General features: G+C 44.5%; 1 protein-coding gene across 7 annotated transcripts in view; it reads left to right on the plus strand.

Annotated features, from left to right (window-relative positions):
• Positions 1-18,574: 18,574 nt before the first annotated feature.
• The window catches only part of ESRP2 (epithelial splicing regulatory protein 2), a 50,068-nt gene continuing 46,867 nt past the window's right edge, over positions 18,575-21,775 (plus strand). For 4 of the 7 annotated variants that reach the window (XR_009557774.1, XM_035117067.2, XM_035117072.2 and 1 more), the window contains exons 1-3: positions 18,575-18,752; positions 19,026-19,186; positions 20,189-20,317. Coding sequence is in view for 4 of the 7 variants with exons in the window: in XM_035117067.2 (XP_034972958.1) it covers positions 19,046-19,186; positions 20,189-20,317 (270 nt within the window). In the remaining 3 variants the exon portion in view is untranslated. The remainder of the gene's footprint in view (positions 18,753-19,025; positions 19,187-20,188; positions 20,318-21,775) is intronic. The other 3 variants (XM_035117068.2, XM_035117070.2, XM_060275952.1) reach the window with 3 other exon arrangements.

A 21,775-nucleotide genomic window follows, 5' to 3' on the forward strand; every position in this document is an offset into this window, starting at 1 on the left:
CCTCCTGCATCTGTATACTGTAAATCAGGGGTGGCCACCTCCCAAGAGACTCAGATCTACTCAGAGTTTAAAACTGGGGGTGATCTACCCCCTTTTGGGGGGTTCAGGTCAAAGCTGTTGAGTTTTTTTTAAAGGAAGGGAAGCCCTGTTTTGGGGGGTTTAGGTCAAACTTGTTGAGCTTCTTTTAGGAGGGAGGGAGGCCCATTTTTGTTTAGGGCTTCAGGTCATAGTTCAACTTTTTTGAGGGAGGAGGAAAATTTTGGGTGAGCTTTTTTTAGGGGTGCCAGTGACCTACCAGTGATCTACCACAGACATCCAGTGATCTACTGGTAGATCACAATCTACCTGTTGGACGTGCCTGCTGTAAATCAAGCAGAGAGAAAGCTGCTTACAAGGCTCCTGTACATGCAGAGTTCCAACATCACAGCGTCACCCAGAGGCACCCACAAATATGAGTTATCCCTCTCTCTATTTCTTCCTTCCTTCCCTCCCTCTTCCATCCTTAATAAAATACGGGGGGGGGCAGATAAGCCCCACATAGAAAGCCCATCAACATGGGGGGATGACTCTTTCAAATACGGTATTTACCAGTAATTGGGGGGGGGGGAGAGGCATCTAGGCCTCTAGGAGTTGGCTGCTATGCCTAGGAGTAGGACAATTCAAGAAAGCAGAACGATGCATATGGTATGGTAATATATCAATAGAATCGTAGAATTGTAGTCGGAAGGGACCACAAGGGTCATCTAGTCCAACCCGCTGCAATGCAGGATTTTTTCCTAAGGTGGGGCTTGAACCATGGTTGAAATATTATGCTGATATGCAGCAACACCTCGGAGCCGTCGTGGCTGCAGCCATGCCTTGCCCCGCCCTCGCCCGCCCTTCCACCCCCTCTCCCCTGCCCGACCCTCCTGTCCTCTTGCTGCAGAGTTCCAGCATCACAGCGTCATCCAGAGACACGCACAAATATGAGTTATTTCTCTCTCTATTTCTTCCTTCCTTCCCTCCCTCTTCCATCCTTAATAAAATACGGGGGGGCAGATAAGCCCCACATAGAAAGCCCATCAACATGGGGGGATGACTCTTTCAAATACGGTATTTACCAGTAATTGGGGGGGGGCACCTAGGCCTCTAGGAGTTGGCTGCTATGCCTAGGAGTAGGACAATTCAAGAAAGCAGAACGATGCATATGCTATGGTAATATATCAATAGAATCATAGAATTGTAGTCGGAAGGGACCACAAGGGCCATCTAGTCCAACCCCCTGCAATGCAGGATTTTTTTCCTAAGGTGGGGCTTGAACCATGGTTGAAATAATATGCTGATATGCAGCAACGCCTCTGAGCCGTCGTGGCTGCGGCCGTGTCTTGCCTCGCCCTCGCCCGCCCTGCCACCCCCTCTCGCCTGCCCGACCCTCCCGTCCTCTCCAGCCAAGCAGGGTAGCCGCCAACGCTACCAGCCCCAGAAGCACAAGGTGGCCGCTGCTGCCACCGCCACGATGTCATCAGGCCCGTTGGCCCTTTAGCCCCGCCCACTTTGTGGCCCCTCCCCTTCTGTGCCTTGGCCCCGCCCCTGAACAACCATGGCTTGCCCCCCCCCCTAGTTTTGATCCTGGCTACGCCCCTGCATACGTTCTACTGTCTCTTCAGATATTGCAAAACTCAGCACGAGGGTTCCTGAGGTGGACATCTACATTGCTGTTTGGGTGTCAGGCACCATTTTGAATCAGATAGCAGACCAAAATGTGGCTTTGCTGTGACTACACATATTTTTCATCATATATTGTCACCAAGCTAGGCATGAAGGTTCCTTTGTCAACACTTGGATGCTAGGAGCCATTCTGAATCAAGACAGCAGACCAAAATGTGACTTGGGGGTGATTACACCTGTCTTGGGGTTTGGATGCCTCTTAAGATATCATTGCCAAACTTGGCCCAGGGGTTCCTGAGTTTGGGGATGGGAGACGTCATTGGAGTTTGAATATCAGGCACCAATTTGAACAAAGACTGTGGACCAAAACATGACTTTGGTGTGACATCACCCAATTTTTGGCATGATAGGTCCAAACTCACCAATTACACTATCCATTTAAAAATCACCATATTTGGGGGGTTATCAAAATTCCCAGGGAATGCGCAGTCACCGCTAGTATATAATTGATAATAGGGGTAGACATGAGATGATAGATTAGATAGATAGATAGATAGATAGATAGATAGATAGATAGATAGATAGATAGATGATAGATAGATATGGATGATAGATAGATAATAACAAATATTACAAAATAATAGAAGTTAAAAGCAGAAATCTTTTGAATCAAAAAGCCTGGTGTTATATTGCACAACACAACCAAAAATCTCATTCGTCCTCTCATTTTCATGTTATCCTATGTGGGCTATGTACCCTCGCTAGAAAGCAGAGGCAGTGCACCAAATTTCAGGCTCCAGAGATTTACAATGTGCTTGTCTGGGTCTCCTGCCAGCCTCCTTCATCAGCAATGGATTATCCTTCTCTATAACAGAAGTCTCGCCTTCATCGTTTGTGGAGGAAAAGAAGGAGCCATTAATTTGAGAGCATGGCAACAGCTGCACCAGGCTCCCCGGAGACCCTGTGTATATTATTAGAGCCCCTCCGAGGCTTAAGCTAAGCCTGGTTTCAAAGCCGGTTGCAGGCGCCTGAGCTACACTTAGGTTTTGTACCTGTCAGACTGACTGTTTATAAAGAGAGGGGGGATGGGTCCTGGGGATGAGGTGGGGGGATGAAATAATATTAAAAGAGAATTCAGGAAAAAATGGACAATATGTAAAAAATAAGATTGGGAAGTTGGGAAATAGAACGGGGATTATGAATAGAAAACTGCTTAACTGAGATTTTAAAATGCAAATCTGGAAGGGGGGAGGTAGGGGAAGCCAATATAAAAATGTGCATGAAGAATGAATATATATATATTTCTTTTCGTTTCGTTTCTTTTTCTTTCTTCTTTTGTGGGGATTATTTTTCTTTTTTTCTTTTTAGGGCGGGAGAGGGAGGGATGGGGGGGCTTTTTTTTTCTTTTCTTAGTAGAGACGTATGGATAGATAGTGGGGTGGATACTCTTCTCTGTCTTGTCTTGTAACCCGGGGCCCACTGGTGGCAGAAGAGGACTCTGGGGGAGGGAGGGAGGGGAGGGGAATAAACCTCAACTATAAAAATGGATCACCTTCAACTATCCGCCCGGCACGGGACCTTCTCGTGGCAGGAGGGGGCTCGTGGGGGGGTGGAAGAGGGTGGAATGAATATTATTTGTGTCTCCTATGTTTATTTTGTAAAACCAATAAAAATTATATATATATATATATATATATATATATATATATATATATATGGGGGTGGAGTGGCAGGGAGTGCGCAGGTGAAATTCAAGAGAATTTTCAGGACAGCTCTCTTGCAAAGAGAAAGAGAGAGAGAGTAGCTAAAGAGGCCAGGCCATGGATGAAGAGAACTAGGATTGACTGCAAACATCCTGCCACCTGAGTGATGCTACAAGTGGAGCCTGGGCGAGTAGGAGAAGCCTGGAAGACTCAGGTGGATGCAAAAAAAATTCCCTTTCTATTTTTGTTGATGGAGTTGACAAGTAGATAGAAAGGTGGCCACAGGCAGTGACAGTGGTTGCTGGTGTCCACTGGGGACTGATAGGGCAGAAAGCAGAGAGACAAAGAAGAGGTGGAGGCAGAGACAAACTAATTCTAGTTATCCTCCCCCCTGCGGAATTCTATAAGGGCAACACTAAGGACTCATCCACACTTCCATTTGTCCCGTGCCTACAAAGCAGGACAATACCATGTCCCCCTGTCCCACTGTGGTTATCAGGATGACCAAAGGTGACTCAGTTATAGGGCTAGATCTGGACTCAGATAGCAGCTGCCCCACCACAACCCTCTCCATCACCTTCCCTAAAAGGGAGTATTAGCAGTTGGTCAATAGTTGTTCCAGTTCAAGGGGTCCAGAGCCAGTTTCTTTAAGGAAAGACGTAACCACTGCCTCTTTCAAAGCAGCAGGGACCAGCATCGCATGCAGTAAAGTGTCAACCACACTCTTTACTAGGGTTGTCATATTTCTAAAAGTGAAAATCTGGACACAAACATTGTTGAGCTTTTTTGGGTAAAATCTCAAAAATAAAATTAGTCTTTAAGCTATTTTTAAGGAAATTTGCCAAAATCTACACTTCCGATACGGGCTGCCATATGCTCAGATTTTCCCCGGACAGTTCAGAGATTTCCACCCAGACGCTGTTTACGTGGGCCAAACACCGGATATATCTGGGAAATTCTGTGTGTATGGCAACCCTACTACTCCCCTCAAGCCAGGAGGGACTGGACTTTAAAAAGTACATGGCCAGATGTATTGCCCACAGCAATTTTGTCCACAACAGCTGACTGCATAAGCTGAAACTGACCCCACAACACATCCCTGATTCTGGCATTGGGTATATCAATCGGAGCTGCAACAAGTGCAACTTGGGGGTCCACAGATTTGTTTCTGGTGCAAAGTATATGCAAGAGGAAGACCCTATCCACATACAGTGCACTAGCCCCAGAAAATCATGTTGATATCCTGGTTCTTCTTGAGTTCTTATGTTCACTGTTATGATCATGGTTTTCCCAAGCAATCCTGGAAATTGTAGCTTGGTGTGACTTTGAACTACTCAGCTCCGACCATTTGCTTTTCTAGCATTGAGAATAAGAAAGGTATTCCAGTTGGTGAACCATTTGGCAGGTTTCACAAACTTGCCACGCCCTAGGTTTCAAGGCAGGCAGCCAAGTCACCCAGGGAGTGCTGTTGGCACCATCCACAGCCACTGGGGCTAGTAAAAGCCTTTTATGAATAAGGAAAGAGACAGGATGGGTGGGTTGTATTGTTCTTCTGTAGATCATGTTAAAGGCCTGGAGATTCAGGCCAGTGTTTAATTGAATATTGTACATGACTTTGAAACATGTGTTGTAAACCACAACAGCACCCAAGGGCTCTAAGCTTTTCTTAGAAGACACTCAAAAATCCCAGCTGTCATGAATAAGGCAGCTTCCAGACAATCTGTTTATTGAGCATTCATCCTGATTTGTTTGTGGGGAAATTAGACGGCATTGTGTCAAGCAGATGCCATCCCACACTTTCCAGTGCATTTTCCCATCACTTTCCTTATTGCAAAAAGTGGGTTGGTTGCACAATCAGCTTTCATTGTGCAACCTGAATTTGAGAGCATACAACTGAATCGCACCCAACAGTAGCGACAGCCTGGAATCAACATGAGTACGATAGAGCATTTGATGAGTAATAGCTTTTTGTGGGAGCAGAGCCAGCATCCTCTTTAACTTCAGAGCATAAAAACATTTTGTAATTGCTGAATTATATAGAACCACCCCACCCTTTTTAAAAATGCCTTTATTCTGCTTATGGTTTTGGATGTGTGTGTACATGTTTGTTGTGTTTTGAACTGTTTAGAAGATCACACCTTAGAAGTTTTTTGCAACCCTAGGGAAGAAAGTTCCCCTTTTGGTCAACAGGAAAAATAATTGATTCATAATTGAGTTTGCCTGCTGGATCTGCATTTTACACAGCACACGTCTCCCTTGCTTAACAATTTTTGACCATAATAAAGTTTTGCGAACATTGTGTAAATGTGTATTCTTTCATGAAACTAAGGACATCGCTAATCAACATATGGAACCAGTTTATTATTTAGCTTTATTAAACATTTTCTCAAACAGCAATGAGAATTTGTGAAGTGCTGATAAGTCATTTTTAAATGGCAACAAAACTAACAACCAGCCCTTTTTGCAGCAGTTTGGAAGGAGCTACAAGAGAATACTGGTATAAAAAGGGTTGTAATATAGTTTTGGTTGGAAAGTTGACAAACAATATGAAGTTAAGGACTAAAAAGTGAGATCATTCTGGATTAGAATGGTTTGATTTTGCAATGTATGTGAATAAGAAAACCAATGTGCTAATGGCACCCTCTCAGCATGCTTCTTTATGGAACTCATAGTTGTTTGTTTATGCTTTAGTAATGATAAGAATAACAATGACATTTCTTATCTTCATACTGTACTACATTGCAGGGTGTAATTCCTCTGATTTTTGCTGTGCCTCTTAGTCACTGGAACTGAATTTTATCTATGTTTTAAGTTATGTTCTTTGTATGTTTCTATGCATACAACCAATTAAAAAGAAAGAACTTGCATGGTATGATTATGTCCCGTACGACAGATGGGAAGACTGAGGCCGAACAATAGGAGCTTGCCTAAGGCCTCTTGTTAAGTACATGGCAAAGGTGAGATTCAGGAACAAGGAACTTCCTGATCCACAGCTCAGCCTGTTAGTCACTATACTACTGTACTGAGCCACATTTGAACCCAGATATCCACAGTCCTAGTGGAGCACTCCGCCGTGTACACTGGCTCTGGCTTACTGCAGGGGGATCCAGGCAGCCTGCTCCTCAAGACCTGCCTCTCTACATCGCCTTGCCCCATGATCAAGTATACATGGGTATGCAGCTTTTGGGTGAGATCACCTGAGCCTGCACTTTTACCTGCTTCAACTTTTATGAGGTCAGCCTCTGTCTCTTGAGTTGCTCCCCCTGAGTCACCCAGGCGGTGTTCACAAAGGTGTGGCTGGCCGCCCTTCTGCCATTCCCATGGTAACCAGGGTGCAGTGAACTAGCCTTAAGTAAAACAAACAGGCTTTGTGGAAACCAAAAGCAGGGAAGGCAAAGCCGAGGCCCCCACCCACCCCTGGCTTTCATTAAAGAGGCTGGTGTCTGATTCAATAAGCTCCATTCCTCCCCTCCCCTCTCTGGACATGAAGAAGAGACCACTAGGCTTGATGTTACTTCTTGAATAGCACTGCAGTGACGACGATTGCTAAAGGAACCACCTCTTCACAAAATGCATCCTTAACTTATTGGCATTGGATACCATCAAGACAAAAGGTCTATTCATTTTCACATCCCTTCCTTTTTACATTCATATCCGAACTTTCTTCCAAGGAGCTCAAGGTGGCATACGTGGTTCGTCCCCCTCCCTTCCATTTTATCCTCACAACAACCCTGTGGTATAGGTTATGTTGGGCAGTTGTTACTGCTCCCAAAAGCTGAAGCTGATGGATAGTCGAAATTCCCTGGAGGCACCAGACTGGGCAAGGCTGTTACGTTTTGTCCTTGAATGTCATAGCTGTGCAAATGATCTTCAAGAACTGTAGAGTGGTATCTCTGGATACGTACTTGATCCATTCCGGGGTGCTGTTCTCACCCACAAAAGTATGTAGCCGGAACGGCACTTCCACACATGCGCAAAGTGCCGCTAGAGCACTTCTGCGCATGCACGAAGCACGCATTACGCTTCTGCACATGCGCACGTGGTGGAACCCGGAAGTAAACACTTCCGGGTCCGCTGCGTTCTTAAGCTGAAAATATGCAATCCGCAGCAAACATAACCTACTCTTGCTTTGGTAGAGAGGTGGAGAAAAGTTCCTCCTTTGCAAAATAAAAGTGACAAGTTAATGTTAACAAGTACAGTCATACCTCAGGTTACAGACGCTTCGAGTTGTGCGTTTTTGGGTTGCGCACCGTGCCAAACCTGGAAGTACCGGAATGGGTTACTTCTGGGTTTTGGCACTCGCGCATGCACAGAAGCACCGAATCAAGACCCGTGCAGGCGCAGGCGCAGCGCTGCGGGTTGCAAACGTGCCTCCCACATGGATCACATTCGCAACCCAAGCATCCACCGTACATGACAGTATAGGGCTGTCTACATGCCATAGATTTGAACTACATGGCTTCCCCGCCCCGCCCCCCAAGACTCCTGGGAACTATAGTTTAAGAGTGCTATATGAATTGCAGTTCTGAGAGGGGTAAATTGCAACCCCCAGGATTTTTGGAGGGAAGTCATGTGCTTTAAATTTATGTTGTGTATGCAGGCCATAGAACAATCAAGTATATTGTCTAAATTCTGAAGGTGTGGGCAGGGTTAAAGGTGCATGCATACCTGAAAGAAAACGAGCAATTTCTCCCCTTTGACAGAGCCACATTGGTTGGTGTCTGCTGTTGCTTTCTAACTGTTAATGTTATCAATGATTTGATGCATAATGGCTGATTGCGATATTCCAATGAAACTGACTGACAATCTGAACTGTGGGGGAGTAGAGGGCAGCTTAGTTTATTTTTGCTTTCTTAAAAAGAAGAAGAATATAAAGCAGATGGGCATCTTGTCTAGTAATGACCACCAACCTGGAAGAAGATTGGACCCATTCATGGAGGATAAGGCAGTTGATGGCTACAAGCCATGATTATTGCTCTGCCTCCATGGTCAGAGGCAGCAATTTTTGGGATTCCAGTTGCTGGAAACCTCAGGAGAGGAGAGTGCTCCTGTGCTCGAATCCTGTTTTTCAGTTTCCCACAGGCATCTGGTTGGCTACTGTGAGAAAAGGATGCTGAGCCATTGTCCTGATCCAGCAGGCTCTTCTTGAGTTCTTATTACTTTGTTGTTGTTGTTGTTGTTTAGTCATTTAGTCATGTCCGACTCTTTGTGACCCCCTGGACCAGAGCACGCCAGGCACTCCTGTCTTCCACTGCCTCCCGCAGTTTGGTCAGAGTAATGTTGGTGGCTTCGAGAACACTGTCCAACCATCTCGTCCTCTGTCGTCCCCTTCTCCTTGTGTCCTCCATCTTTCCCAACATCAGGGTCTTTTCCAGGGAGTCTTCTCTTCTCATGAGGTGGCCAAAGTATTGGAGCCCCAGCTTCAGGATCTGTCCTTCCAGCGAGCACTCTGGGCTGATTTCCTTCAGAATGGATAGGTTTGATCTCCTTGCAGTCCATGAGACTCTCAAGTCTCCTCCAGCACCAGCACTAAGTCTTATTACTTAGCTGACTAATACAATAACAATAGACAAATTGGGCAGGTATTTTTAACAACTATTGGTCACTGATTTCTTAAATTGAGCCTCCATGTACGTACACAGTATATCTGTGAATGTGACATGCCCAAGAAAAACAACAGGGGAAGACTTGTTTATCAGCTTTCTAGGCTTCAGGCCATGGCAAGGCATTTCTTGTGCTTGTCATAAGTATGTTCAGAATGTAAAGGCTAAACAGATGCAACTGCTTGCCAAACAAAACCCATTATTTATCCATTGAAATGGTTCAGGCTACCGAGATAATAGAATACCGAACTTGAAAGAGGTGTGCAGGCTTCCACTGTGCTGCTGAGCCAAATTCAAGGTGCGAGGGATGATGCAACGTTCTTACGCAAGATGAAGATGAGGAGAAATCTGCAACAGTCCCATATTACCATCGAGACACCTCTAGACTTACCTGAACTAAATTAGAGACAGAGGCAGCCCTATCATTAGTGATGTGAAAATGTGAAATGTGCCCTTAGGCTCAGGGCTGGGCACCACACAACATCCATTTTGTGCCCAGTATTATATTGTGCTGCTTTCCTGAGTTTGGCTGGAATGATTCGAATATATTGTTATAAATTGCATTTAAGTGTATTGTGCTGCAGGATTACAGCCTTGCTGTGGGTTACTCTGGGGTGGCAAAGTTGATGCACATAGCAAGTTTCAAGAGCTGGGCCTATTGGAGCAGCTTAGAAGGACCCAATCTGGGTTGGTGGTCAATCCTTGGTTCCAGCTCCACCCTGCCAATGGCTCTGGCTCCACCTTCTCTGCCTTCTGCCCTGCCAGTCCCAATAGGCACCACTGGTTGGGAAGAGTTATGGGACGATTGTGAGGGATCTCTGCCTCCTGTACATCTCTCACACTTTTCTCCCATGTGGCAGATTGCAGGGCTAAAGCTGCATACTTCTTTGTGTGTGTGTGTCTCCACCTGGAGATACAACTCCTCCACCTGCCTAGGGTAAAAATCCGGACACAAAAGTTGAGCTCTTTTTTTGGCAAAGTTGTTGAGGGAAAGTGGCAGGAGGCCAGGCAAATCTAGAGGCTGTGGGTCAAAGCCTGGCACACCTATTTTGTGAGTTCTCTCTAGTAGACGGGAGGCTTCCATTTGTTTCTGGCTGAGGCACCAAAACATCTTAGGCTGGACCTGGATTGACAAAACCAACAGTTCCCTGGCTGGCTAAGTTCTTATTCCTTGGCAAACAAGGGCGTTCCCTCCGAAGCAAAGCTCTGTGTGAAAGGAGGTGGGTGTGGTGCTGGCAGCTGAAGGCACCTGGAAGGGCTAGGCCAGAACACGTATCTACACCAGCATGACTCTGGCAGGAGAGGAGGCAGCACAGCGCATTCTGCACCTGTTGAGCCATATGCCTGGTTTTGGTTTGTTTTTTTTAATAAATATTGACACTGCAATTCCTGTAGCAATAGAGTGATAAAACAACGGCCAGTCTCTTAGAATGCACGAAGTTGGGGGGGGGGGGTTAAGAACAATTATGACCATGTGGAAGCATTTCCTTAGTTCATGCAACGTTTGCATGGATAGGAAGGCATGGATGGTGGGCAGTGAGATTGTACTCCTACCTCTGAGACCTTCATGCATTGATGCAAAGCTCTGAGGAAAGTCCACATTTGAGCACTGAGAGGCTCCCTCTGTGCAGCTGGATCCCTGCCTTTGCATAGCACTCCAACACTTTGAAGCAGAAATCTGGCATGTCATCTTCTTGGATGACACCTTCCCGTTTTTTATGGCAAGAGCGTGGCGGCCATTTTGGTTGTTGTGATCCTGCCTGATTTATCACCACTCTTTCCCCCCACCCCCCCAAAAAAAATACTTTTTCAGGCATGGCACCCAAAAATGCGTACTTTGCAATGTCACATGAAACTGCAGCCCTGAAAAAAAAACATTTTTTAGGGGAAATCACGCCATGAAATCATGAGAGATCACGACAACAAAAGTGGCCACCATTCTCTTGCAATACAAAAACGGGATGTCCCTGTTTTTCCAGGACACTTGTGGGGTAACTCTGTACAAACATAAAATCAGACCTTGATATGAGCATAGAAAGATCCAGGGCATAACTCTTTACTTTTGCATGCAAAGCTTGTGATCTGCCACCGAGCGTCAACCCTTTCTTTTCAAATCCTTCCCCAAATCTCTCAAAACATGCCCCATTCAAAATGTTAATATTACAAAAAGAAGGTATTTCTGTCAATTCTAATATAGCTACAACCAACAACAAACAGGGTCTATTTTTCTCCCCACTTCAGGAGGGACCTAGATCCATTTCCTCTCTGTTAACATGTTTATTCATTTGTCCGTATCACCAATCTACCAAAACGCTGATGAGCCTATTCTTTGATTCCTGAAAATACAGTGGTACTTCGGGTTACAGACGCTTCAGGTTACAGACGCTTCAGGTTACAGACTCCACTAACCCAGAAATAGTACCTCGGGTTAAGAACTTTGCTTCAGGATAAGAACAGAAATTTTGCGGTAGCGGTGCGGCGGCAGCAGGAGGCCCCATTAGCTAAAATGGTACCTCAGGTTAAGAACAGTTTCAGGTTAAGAACGGACCTCCAGAATGAAATAAGTTCTTAACCCGAGGTACCACTGTATAGGCCTTTTCCAGTATGGAGGAAGCACAATCCTGACTGCTAGCCAACAGTTAAATAAGAAGCCTAGAAGAAGAGGATTAATTTTCGTACAAAACACTGAATAACACAGTCAACAGAGCCAAACTCAGCCTGCCTCCGGGTATTTGGAAGTGGCCTCTGAAAACAGGGGACAATTTATCTGAAGAGAATCACCTTAGCGCTACAATTGCCAAAGTCTGTCCGGACCATAGAACAATGTCTATTATAGCAGATCCTGCACCCAGTGTTGAGACACTGTTTGTTGCATTCTAGTTATGCTACTGACGTGCATTGTCAGCTTTTAAGATGGCCAGGGTAATGAATGCAACAACCTGGAAAGAAAAGCACAGTTCAAATAAAGTGGCATTGATAAGGAACTTAGGGGAACATTTTGGAATGATAAAATTAGCAAAGTTGAAAAAAGCAAGAAAACACCAAGAAATGTTTAAGCTGAAGAAACCCAGGGTTAATACAGGCAGAGTCATTGTAGACAGCATTCATAAGGAGTGCATAGAATTTATAATGTATCTTGAAAACAGACAAAATAACAATAGTAACAATTACCGTATTTTTCCATGTATAAGACTAGGTTTTTAAACAATAAAAAAATAGGTTTGAAATTGGGGCTGGTCTTATACACGAGTAGTGCTGAGGGGTGTTTTCTTAACTTGGAGTCCCCCAAAATCTTATACACGGAAAAATACGGTAATCAACTTTCACCAATGAAAAATATTTTTAGAAGTGCACACTGCGCATTTAGGCCAACATGTAGTTTGGCCCATAGAAGGATTCACCCCAGCAGCAGCTGATGGAAAGAAGGAAAAGGCAGCACAGGCAATCACGCTGGGACAAAACAGGCAGACTCGCCTCTGAATTTGCACTCAGTTTTTTGTTTTTATGCTGCTTTTCAGAGGAAGGAGCCCTCTCGGCAGCTCACAATCTGTCTCATCGAACAATTAAAAAAACACGATTAAATTACAATCAGCAGCACAAAACACATCCTGGTTGGTCCAGCCCAGCAATCCAAGTAAAACTCATTCAACAATTAGTCCTGGGTCCAACAATCTAACCACTACACCACAAATGGCTATTCTGGCTTGCAGCCTGAAAACAGGATGACCTCTAGCAGCCAGTGTTGGCTGGTGGTTGATGGGACTTGTAGTCCAAACCATCTGGAAGGCCTCAAGTTGTGTGAAGGCTGCTCTCTCTAGAAATATGACTTTCATAACTCAAGTTAAAGCTGAACAAGAGTAACATTTCATTGCAGCAAGTTCCAGGTTACAAATTAACTTTGCTGGCACTGCATGGCCAGGGTCTTAACCACACATGTCGCAGCAGGAAATGGATCCTGTTTTTCTTCTCTGCAAACATTCAATACCTGGTTCTTAGTATTTTCAGCCCAGGAAATTGTATTATATATAGATCACAAGTTGGGAATGCATGGAGGAAGGAGGGTGACTGGAAGTGGTAGAATTAACTAGATTCTAAGCAATTCAGAAAGGTCCCCCCCTGCTTTTTTGAGGGTTGGAAGGGCAAAGCTCTATTAATGAATATACAAAACAAATGAAAAATTGAACATAAAATATTGCATCATTATTATATTACAATCCTCCCTCCCTTCAAGGAGATCTGAGCAATATATACTGTTCTCACTCATCCCATTTAATCCCCAAGCAACCCTGTGAAGTACAATAGACTAAGAGTGAATGACAGTCACCCTAGCTGGCAGCATGGTGGGGCAGAGGCACTTACCAGACCTCCCTGCAGGTGTGTCACTGCTGCTTACCAGGAGAGAGAGGTGGCAGGTAGCAGCAAGGCAGGCATGGTGCAAACACACCGTGCCAAGCCAATCCAGTGCTCCTGCTGGCGCATTTGCACCATGCTTCTCTCTTGGTAAGCAGCAGTGACTCACCTGCCAGGTGGTCAGGTAAGAATATAGCCATTGCAGCTAGTATCTATTGATGGATGGCCTTTAATTCCCAGGGTGAGCTTAATAGATAAACAGGGATTTGAACCCAGATCCCAAACTCTCTACACAGCACTGGCTCAAAGTACGAAAATCCATGGCCGCATATGAGTCAAACTGTAAACTATAATCTCGGGGCAGAGACCTGTCGTCTTGTATTTGGTAAAGTGTTGCCCACATAGTTGATTCTATATATATTAATATTACATTGCACTATGAACCTAGAAATCCCACTTCAAATCGTGCTTCTGGCACACCGTCTCAACCTCAGCCCCTCAACAGTAATATGGGATAAGACTGACCTACCTCTCAGGGTTGGTGTAACACTCAGAAGGCACTAAGGTAAACAATTTTTTTGCAGCTAGGGAAGAAATGCACTGAAAAGTGTGGGATCAATGAGAGCAAAGGTGCCAGTTCCCTGGGGGCCCTGGGGGCCCAAGCACCCACACATTTCCTCATAAAGAGGCCAGGCACCCACAAACCCCACGGTCGCAGGGCTAAGCTGGCACTCCTGAATGAGAGGTTAATGGGAAGACCTATAAACACCCAGGTCACCAGGAGAGCCTCTAGTGGAATTATGCACATTAGTTTAAAACTTTTGTGGGAAGAAAATGTCACCTTCCTCCTCAATATGACTCTCTTTTTTCTTGGAGGTTTTATTTATTTATTTTAAAAAAAAATATTCATTTTATATCAACACTTACAAAAACAAAAATACAAATACAAATACAAAAAACAGCAACACAACAAACAAAACAAAAACAACACAAATAAACTCTTATCTTTCCATCTCTTTCTCTAACCATTGTCATATGGACTTCCCTAAGTCCCCCCTATTTGATTTTCATTTCAACTCATCTTTAGCAGTTCCATACATCATAATCTTAAACATTTTAAACAACTTAACCATTACTATAAATTCCTCACATTATAACACTTACATATATTCATCTTAAATTCTATACTAACATCTACTTCTAACCCTACAGCCTAAAATTGACTTCCAAAGATATCCTAACTTTTAAATACTGCATTATTTTTCTAAATAAACTTTAAACTCCCGGTACGTTTCCGAGCACAATTCAAAGTGTTGGTGCTGACCTTTAAAGCCTTAAACGGCCTCGGTCCAGTATACCTGAAGGAGCGTCTCCACCCCCATCATTCTGCTCGGACACTGAGGTCCAGTACCAAGGGCCTTCTGGCGGTTCCCTCGTTGTGAGAAGCCAAGTTGCAGGGAACCAGGCAGAGGGCCTTCTCGGTAGTGGCACCCACCCTGTAGAATGCCCTCCCATCAGATGTCAAAGAGAAAAACAGCTACAAGATTTTTAGAAGACATCTGAAGGCAGCCCTGTTTAGGGAAGCTTTAAATGTTTAATAGATTATTTTATTTCATTTTTCTGTTGGAAGCCGCCCAGAGTGGCTGGGGAAACCCAGCCAGATGGGCAAGGTATAAATAGTATATTATTATTATTATTATTATTATTATTATTATTATTATTATTATTTATTAACTTCTTCCAATCTTCTTCCACTGTCTCTTCCTTCTGGTCCCAGAGTCTCCCAGTCAGTTTGGCAAGTTCCATAAAGTCCATCATCTTCATTTGCCATTCTTCAATAGTTGGTAATTCTGGTTTCTTCCAATATTTTGCTATGCCTTTCCTTGGAGGTTTTAAAGCAGCAGTTGGATGGCAACCTGTCATGGATGTTCTAGTTGAGATTCTTGCATTGCAGGGGGCTGGACTGGGTGACCCTCAGGGTCCCTTCTAACTCTGCAGTTCTATGGTGATATGTCTCTCAGTTACCCTTCCCCCTAGTAATACAAACAGTGGCTTCTTCCCCTTCTTGGCAGACCCTGTAACGGAGGCACCTGCGGCAGGCATTCAGCAAAGCCACTTAACATTCCATACCTGTGCAAAGGCCACTCCATTTTCAGCTCAACACTCCCTTCCTCTTGTGTGCTGGATCCATTTCTACAGAGAAGACAAGAATTCACTGAGCCACGTAAGGTGGTCAAACCGCATCCCCCACCCCAAGTCCAACCAGCAAACACACTTTGGGCTATAACTATATTCAGTCAGTCCTCTCAAACATCTCTTGTTTAAAGCCACTGGTGTGTATTCGAAAGGGCTTGGTTTCATATTCTGTGGTGCCTTTCTCTGAAGCCATGTCCAAACAGCTGCCATTATAGTGCCCGGGAAACACCTCCAGATGCAAATGGTGCTGTTTCTTAACCAGATTTTTATACCTTCCTTTCACCAGCAGTCTCTGGGCAGCATTTTAAGACTATTAACTTGACAGCAGAGACCTTCTATAGCCTCCTGTAAAGGCTGTGCTTGAAGGATGGGTGAGGAGGTGATAACTTGCAATGTAGGCTACCAAATCTTAAAGGGAGGGGCCTATAAATTTGCCTTGAACAAAGTTAGGCCTCAAAGCTTGCCGATCACTTCCTCCTCAGGCTTAGGGAAATAAAACTTCACCACATAAATTCCTGCCAGCTGTGCTGTTGTTAAATCATAGGAGCCCTGTCAGTTTATTATTATGATTATTATTTAAAGGAAGCAACCTTCAGCTGTTTCTGTAAAGCAAATGGTGGGACAGGAGGACCCACCTTTGGGCAACTTTTGGCAGGGCCTCAGTGCCACAGCCTTCCAGCCATGCCATAGCCTTTGAGCTGGACACTCCTTGCCTGCTGAGTGAAGGTGACCAGAAGTTCCAGGACAGGAAAGAGGCAAGGCCTCTCTCCTCTGAGGGGAAAAGGGCCAGAGGAAGGTGTTGAAGGAATTTGCAGACAAAAGCTTGATATTTATTAACAGTGTGAATGGACAGGAAGGGCATAAAGAGAGAGAAACTTGTGGCTGAGGGACATGGCCTGGATTAAGACCTTTAGAGGCCCTAATCACTGAAAAGATTACAGTGCTCTTCTTTTTGTAATTCAAAATGGAAACCATTAAAGGGGGGGGGGTGTTGTGGAAGGCTAGCAAATGGCTTTCTCACAATGGCTATTTCAATGCTTTTTAAAAAATATCAAATAATTTCAAAAGAAAACGCTCATTTTGTGTAGGTTTTGCTGGTGCCCTAAGCATGTGCCTAGTCTGCCTCTTGGGTAATCCAGTCCTGCCTAGTAGCCACATTCCCTTTATGGGGAACCTTCTGAGGCATTCCATACCAGTGATGGGAAGGTCCAGAGACAAATGTGAGTGAGCAATGGATGCAACTCTTACATTTGTACAGCATGGTACATTCTAGCCATGCAAAAACCAAAGGTTTCCATACACCCCCCTCTCCATTGTGCAGGCAGGCAGACAAGAGGTACCATCACAGTTCAAGGACACATTCCAGCCAGGCAAAAGCCTCTGAGGACACCAGGGGCTGGTGAGCAGGAAGGGGCCTAGGGCCAGGTAGAGAGGCTATGAGGCATTCAAAAGTTGAACAAATAGAGGGAGACAATTCCAGCCACTAAAAGTTGTCCAAAGGGCTCCCAAACATTTTATTCAGAAGTTCCACTAAATTCAATGAGAAGAGGAAACCTTGTCCCTTGTTTCTCCCCCCCACCCTACTCAAAAAAGTGTTTCAGTGTGATGCATATGCATTCTTTGCTTGCTTATTTAAGATACTTCTGTATGAAACGCATTTCAAAGTATAGGAACACAGAATAAAAACCACCAACCAAGAAATAAGACACAATAATGCATCATAAAATTAATACAGCAACTAAAAACAAAGCTTAAAATGCCTTCTCAGATGTGCAATAAAAACATTTTAAAATAATCAAAACCACTGTTCATTTCACACTACACTCAGCTGCCCCCACAAGCAAAGTTTTTGGGTGACGGATAGGAGGCCCAACCCGCAACAAGTCCCCTTGTGGCCAGGTGCAAAATTGGGGCGGTTTCTGCACCTTTAATAGTTGCATAGCACAATTTCAGATTGCCTGCTGAAATCCCCTTTGCTAAGCAATTATTACTCTTTTGCATCTGCCCTCCCCATGCTGTTAGATTTCAGTTTCTACCCCCACCCCTTGCACCCCTGACCATTGGGCCAGGCTGTCTGGGGCTGATGAGAGTTGGAACCCAACACCTGGAGGGCAAATCTGGAGCTGCCCCACCCCTGCTATAAACTATGCAAAGGCTGTGTTTCTGTCCATTTGTGAAATGCCATCCTAAGCATGTTTACTCTGAAGTAAGGCTCATAGTTCTGCCTTAGAGGATCTGTCTGCAAGCAGGTACAAGATCCCAGCCTTATAGCTTCATTTGGAGGCTTTTTAGCTCACAGCAGCAATGAGGTTTTTACTTCTGCATAGAATTGAGAGCCAGTATTGGGTAGTGGTAGCCTAACCCACCAGATCAAATCAAACTTTATTTGCGTAGCCGACAGGCCATAGCATCAAAAGGACAAACACTACCAATAAAACCTATTAAACCTATTAAAACCACAGGTAAAAGCTGGGTTAGCCTAACCCACCTCACAGGGTTGTTGTGAGGATGAAATGAGAGGGAGAACGAACCACTTGCATCACCTTGAGTTCCTTGGTGCAAAAGGCAGGATATAAATGTAACAGATTTTTTTTTAAAAAAAAAAAAACACGGTTGCAGCTTTAAACAGTTAAAGATTTCAAAATAATGGGATCTGTGCCCAGGTGACAAAAACCGGCAGGTAAATGGCGAGAGAGGGAAGGGCTGACCACAAGATATTGAGGACGGAAATCTTGCGAGCGAACGTATCCTGGGGGGGGGGGGGTTCCACTGTGCCTTTAGAAACGAATTGTAGCAGGAATGTTGCATTCCACTTGCTGATAAAAGACTCCTTGGGAAAAAAAACTCCCTGAAAGCAGGTTAAGACACTTCCTGGAGTCAGAATTAAAACTGAGGAAGGAGGAGAAAAGGGAGTTTCCCTTCTGATCTCTCTTTCTCTCCCAGTCAGGAGCAAACACCCACCCACACCAATCAGGTAAGCTCAGCCAGGCGTTGATTTCTCCCTAGGTCCCTCCCCTATACCTTTTCCAAAGGCCCAATGGCCTTGCCCCTTTGGGAGATTGACTAGGGTCACATGGTCTCACTCATGGGCAGGTAACTTAGGAAGAAGAGGAGAAGAAAAAGATTTTTTCCCCTCCTTGATTAACCAAAGCTGGGTTTCCTGCCATGATGTCAGAAGGAGAGAAGCCTACCGCTCGTTAATTTCATCCCCCAGTCTGACCTAGGAAATAAGAGAAGCACCTCATCAAGGCAGGTACAACTGCAAAACAGAATATCTCTTTAAATAATTAATTTTGGTCTTAGCTACCTCTCCCCCCCCCTCGCCCCTTCCCCCATAGTTCTGGCTCTTCTAATATTGTCCTTTTTAATCTCCACTTTGATCACTTGGAGAAAGGGGGCAACCCTTTATTTGTGGGGGTTTGTGTTGGGTTTGTTTTATACTCGATCTCTCTCTCTTTCTCTTTCTCTCCCTTTTTTTTCTTTGTTTTGTTGTTCTTTTGTTTTTTACCTCTGCTTTTGATTGTAGCTGTTTCCCCCCCTGTGGTCATGACGGCTGCTTCTCCGCACAGTGACTCTCTGGTGGTCTTGTTTGGGGCAACAGCTGGTGCATATGGGGCTAAGCTGGGTTCCGATGAAAGGGAACTAATTCTCTTGGTGTGGCAAGTTGTGGATCTACACAGCAAGAAGGTATGGCTTCCCAAACTCTTGATACAAAGTTGGGTGACGTGCAAAAAGGAAAAGAGAAAACAGCAAATGCAGACCTACCCAAACTTGCCTGAGAGTAACATTTCCTCCCCCCCCCCCCGCACTCCAAAGCTGAGAAGGGCTAAGTATCCCCCTTTTCCAAAAATCTCCAGAGCCGGGGGGGGGGGGAGCAACTTAAATAGTTTGACCACACACACACACACACACACACACACACTTAGAGTGGGGAACTCACTCGTTTCAAAATTGTCCTTAAAATTGATTGATGGAGGGGGAAATCTAGACTACAAAAGTGTTATCTCCCCCACTCCAGCTACTTTTTATCTGTTAGGCTTTAAATGTCAAAAGCTTTTGCTTCTTCTAGAAGTTGAGTCTTTTCCTCATTTGGGGTATTTGGTGTGTGTTGTGTATTTTTTATTTTTTTTAAATCAGGCCTGCATGTTGCTTCTGGGACCTATCGCTTTATATGGGAATCGAACCCAGGGAGGGGGACTTTCTGTGTGCATTAAGAGCAACTTGGTCAAATCTCATTCCCTCCCTGCCTTCATTCTTGCACCCTATGTCATATATTAATAGCTATTTTAAAAGCAAAAAAAAAAAGCTGCCCAATTGTCAATATGGTTGAGACCCTTAATGAGAGAGTTTCAGGGTGATCTGATTGACAATGAAAACCAGCCAGTTCTGATGGGATAAACATAACTCTTCTCATCAGGATTATATAAGAATTGCAGCCAAGTCCCTTTTTCAGGGGAAGGGAGCAAGTCTCCAGAGGAAGAGAGCAACCAGGAGTTAACAGAATATTGGATTTTGTGAAATTGGCAAAATCTAACCTTTAAAAAAAACTTATAAGGCAGATTCCCTTAAACCATTGTGCTTTTCTTTTAACACACATGCATGTGTGCACACCACCCTGTTGCATTTTCATACTTTTTCTTCTCCCTCCAACCCTCCCCCCCCCATTCCCACTTTGTTAAATATTTTCAGGTAGGGACGCTGCACAAATGCTTGGTGAAGGCCGACAATTTGGAGCTGAGCGATGAATGTGGAGAGGTGACGGGCTTAACCCCTGAAGGCCTGAGCAAAGCTGAACCACTTGATCGAGTTCTCCAGCAGGTGAGGGCAGCTGAGGGTTAATGTTAATGCAGAGAGCAGGATTTTGACTGATGCAACAAGGCAAATAGACTTGCTTTTGACTTTCGCTTTGAAATCCGCTCCGCGGACCAGTTATTCACAGCAGCAATATTGCAAGCATGGTTTCTCCTGCCAGTAAGGCCTGCGCTGTTTATTCACCACATGCTTGCACATTTCTGATTATCGTCTCCAGTGACTTCTAGCTGAACGATGACAAGTATTGAATCTGGTGCTGTTAATAACCAGAGTGTTCGCCATGAGAGCCAGGAAGTCCCAGGTTGTAATTTCACCTTTGCCTTTAACTCCCTAAATGGCCTTAGACTATCTGTACCCCCACCCCCCAAAAAAAATGATTACTAAGCTTATGTGTTACACACTCTGAAATCTCAAATGTGGTGTCTAAATGCAAAGTATAATGTTGACTATAACCTGCAGTTATTTGGTCTGCAGTGGCTCATTCAGACATGCCACTCATCCAGGGACAAATGTGAACTCTCCATGGGAATTTTTGTATGGGTGACATATTCAGGCAGCTTTGGTTTTGAAAGCCTCTTGACAAAAGTCCAGTAGCACATATTGGTAGTTCAGAGGTCTAAAAACAGTCACAGATTGCTTGTACAGCCAGGTTAGCACTCTTAATGCAATGTGGTAAGGCTGTTCCTATGGGATTTGGGCAGTGATGTAGTCTGGACATGACACTTTTAAATGCTGATCTACTTGTCCAGTAAATAAAATAAAGAAAAATAAATGATGGAGCCTCAAGAGCCTCTTTTTCCCAAATACCAAAGAGAAATTGAATACAGAAATATTTAAATAGGATCCCTAATGGGGTTCAGGTGAAACTGAGGATGATTGGGGGGGGAATTATTCTGAATATGGTAAAAGGACAGAAATTGGTCACCAAAAGGGCCATGCCTGTACACAACTTGGACAGCAAGCCAAACTGGTTTGTCTTAATGTAATAGGTTAGGGGGAAACAACTGGTAACCCTGAGGCTAGGGGCGGCGGCAGAGTATGTTGTCTTTTAAGCAGTCCCACCAGTAGCCCATTGCCATGAAAAAAGGCTTCACATGAGGGAAAGGAAGGGGTGTTTTAAGGGGATACTGTAGTTGCCTTAAGAAATATTTGAATGTGCTCTTCACAGCTTCTGCAAAGCCAGTGAGGTGCAGGGGGCCAGAGTATGGCTCTCTGTCTGGGGAGATGACTCCCACCACCACAAAGTTCACTGGGTGACCTTGGGCCACACTCAGGCTGACCTGGGAGCTAGTTATTACAGGGCTGATATGGAGGTAAAAGTGGTTGGGAAAGCTTTGCATGCTACCCTAAACTCCTAGGATGAAACTTTGGATAAAACTGTATTTTTTTATTTTTATCCTTTTTGGGGGGATACTCTGTCCCTGAATGCAGAATTGGCTGCCCTCCATATGTTGTGGACTACCA

This window comes from Zootoca vivipara, chromosome 6 (genome assembly GCF_963506605.1).
Source record: "Zootoca vivipara chromosome 6, rZooViv1.1, whole genome shotgun sequence".
In the NCBI taxonomy this organism is placed as follows: Eukaryota; Metazoa; Chordata; class Lepidosauria; order Squamata; family Lacertidae; genus Zootoca; species Zootoca vivipara.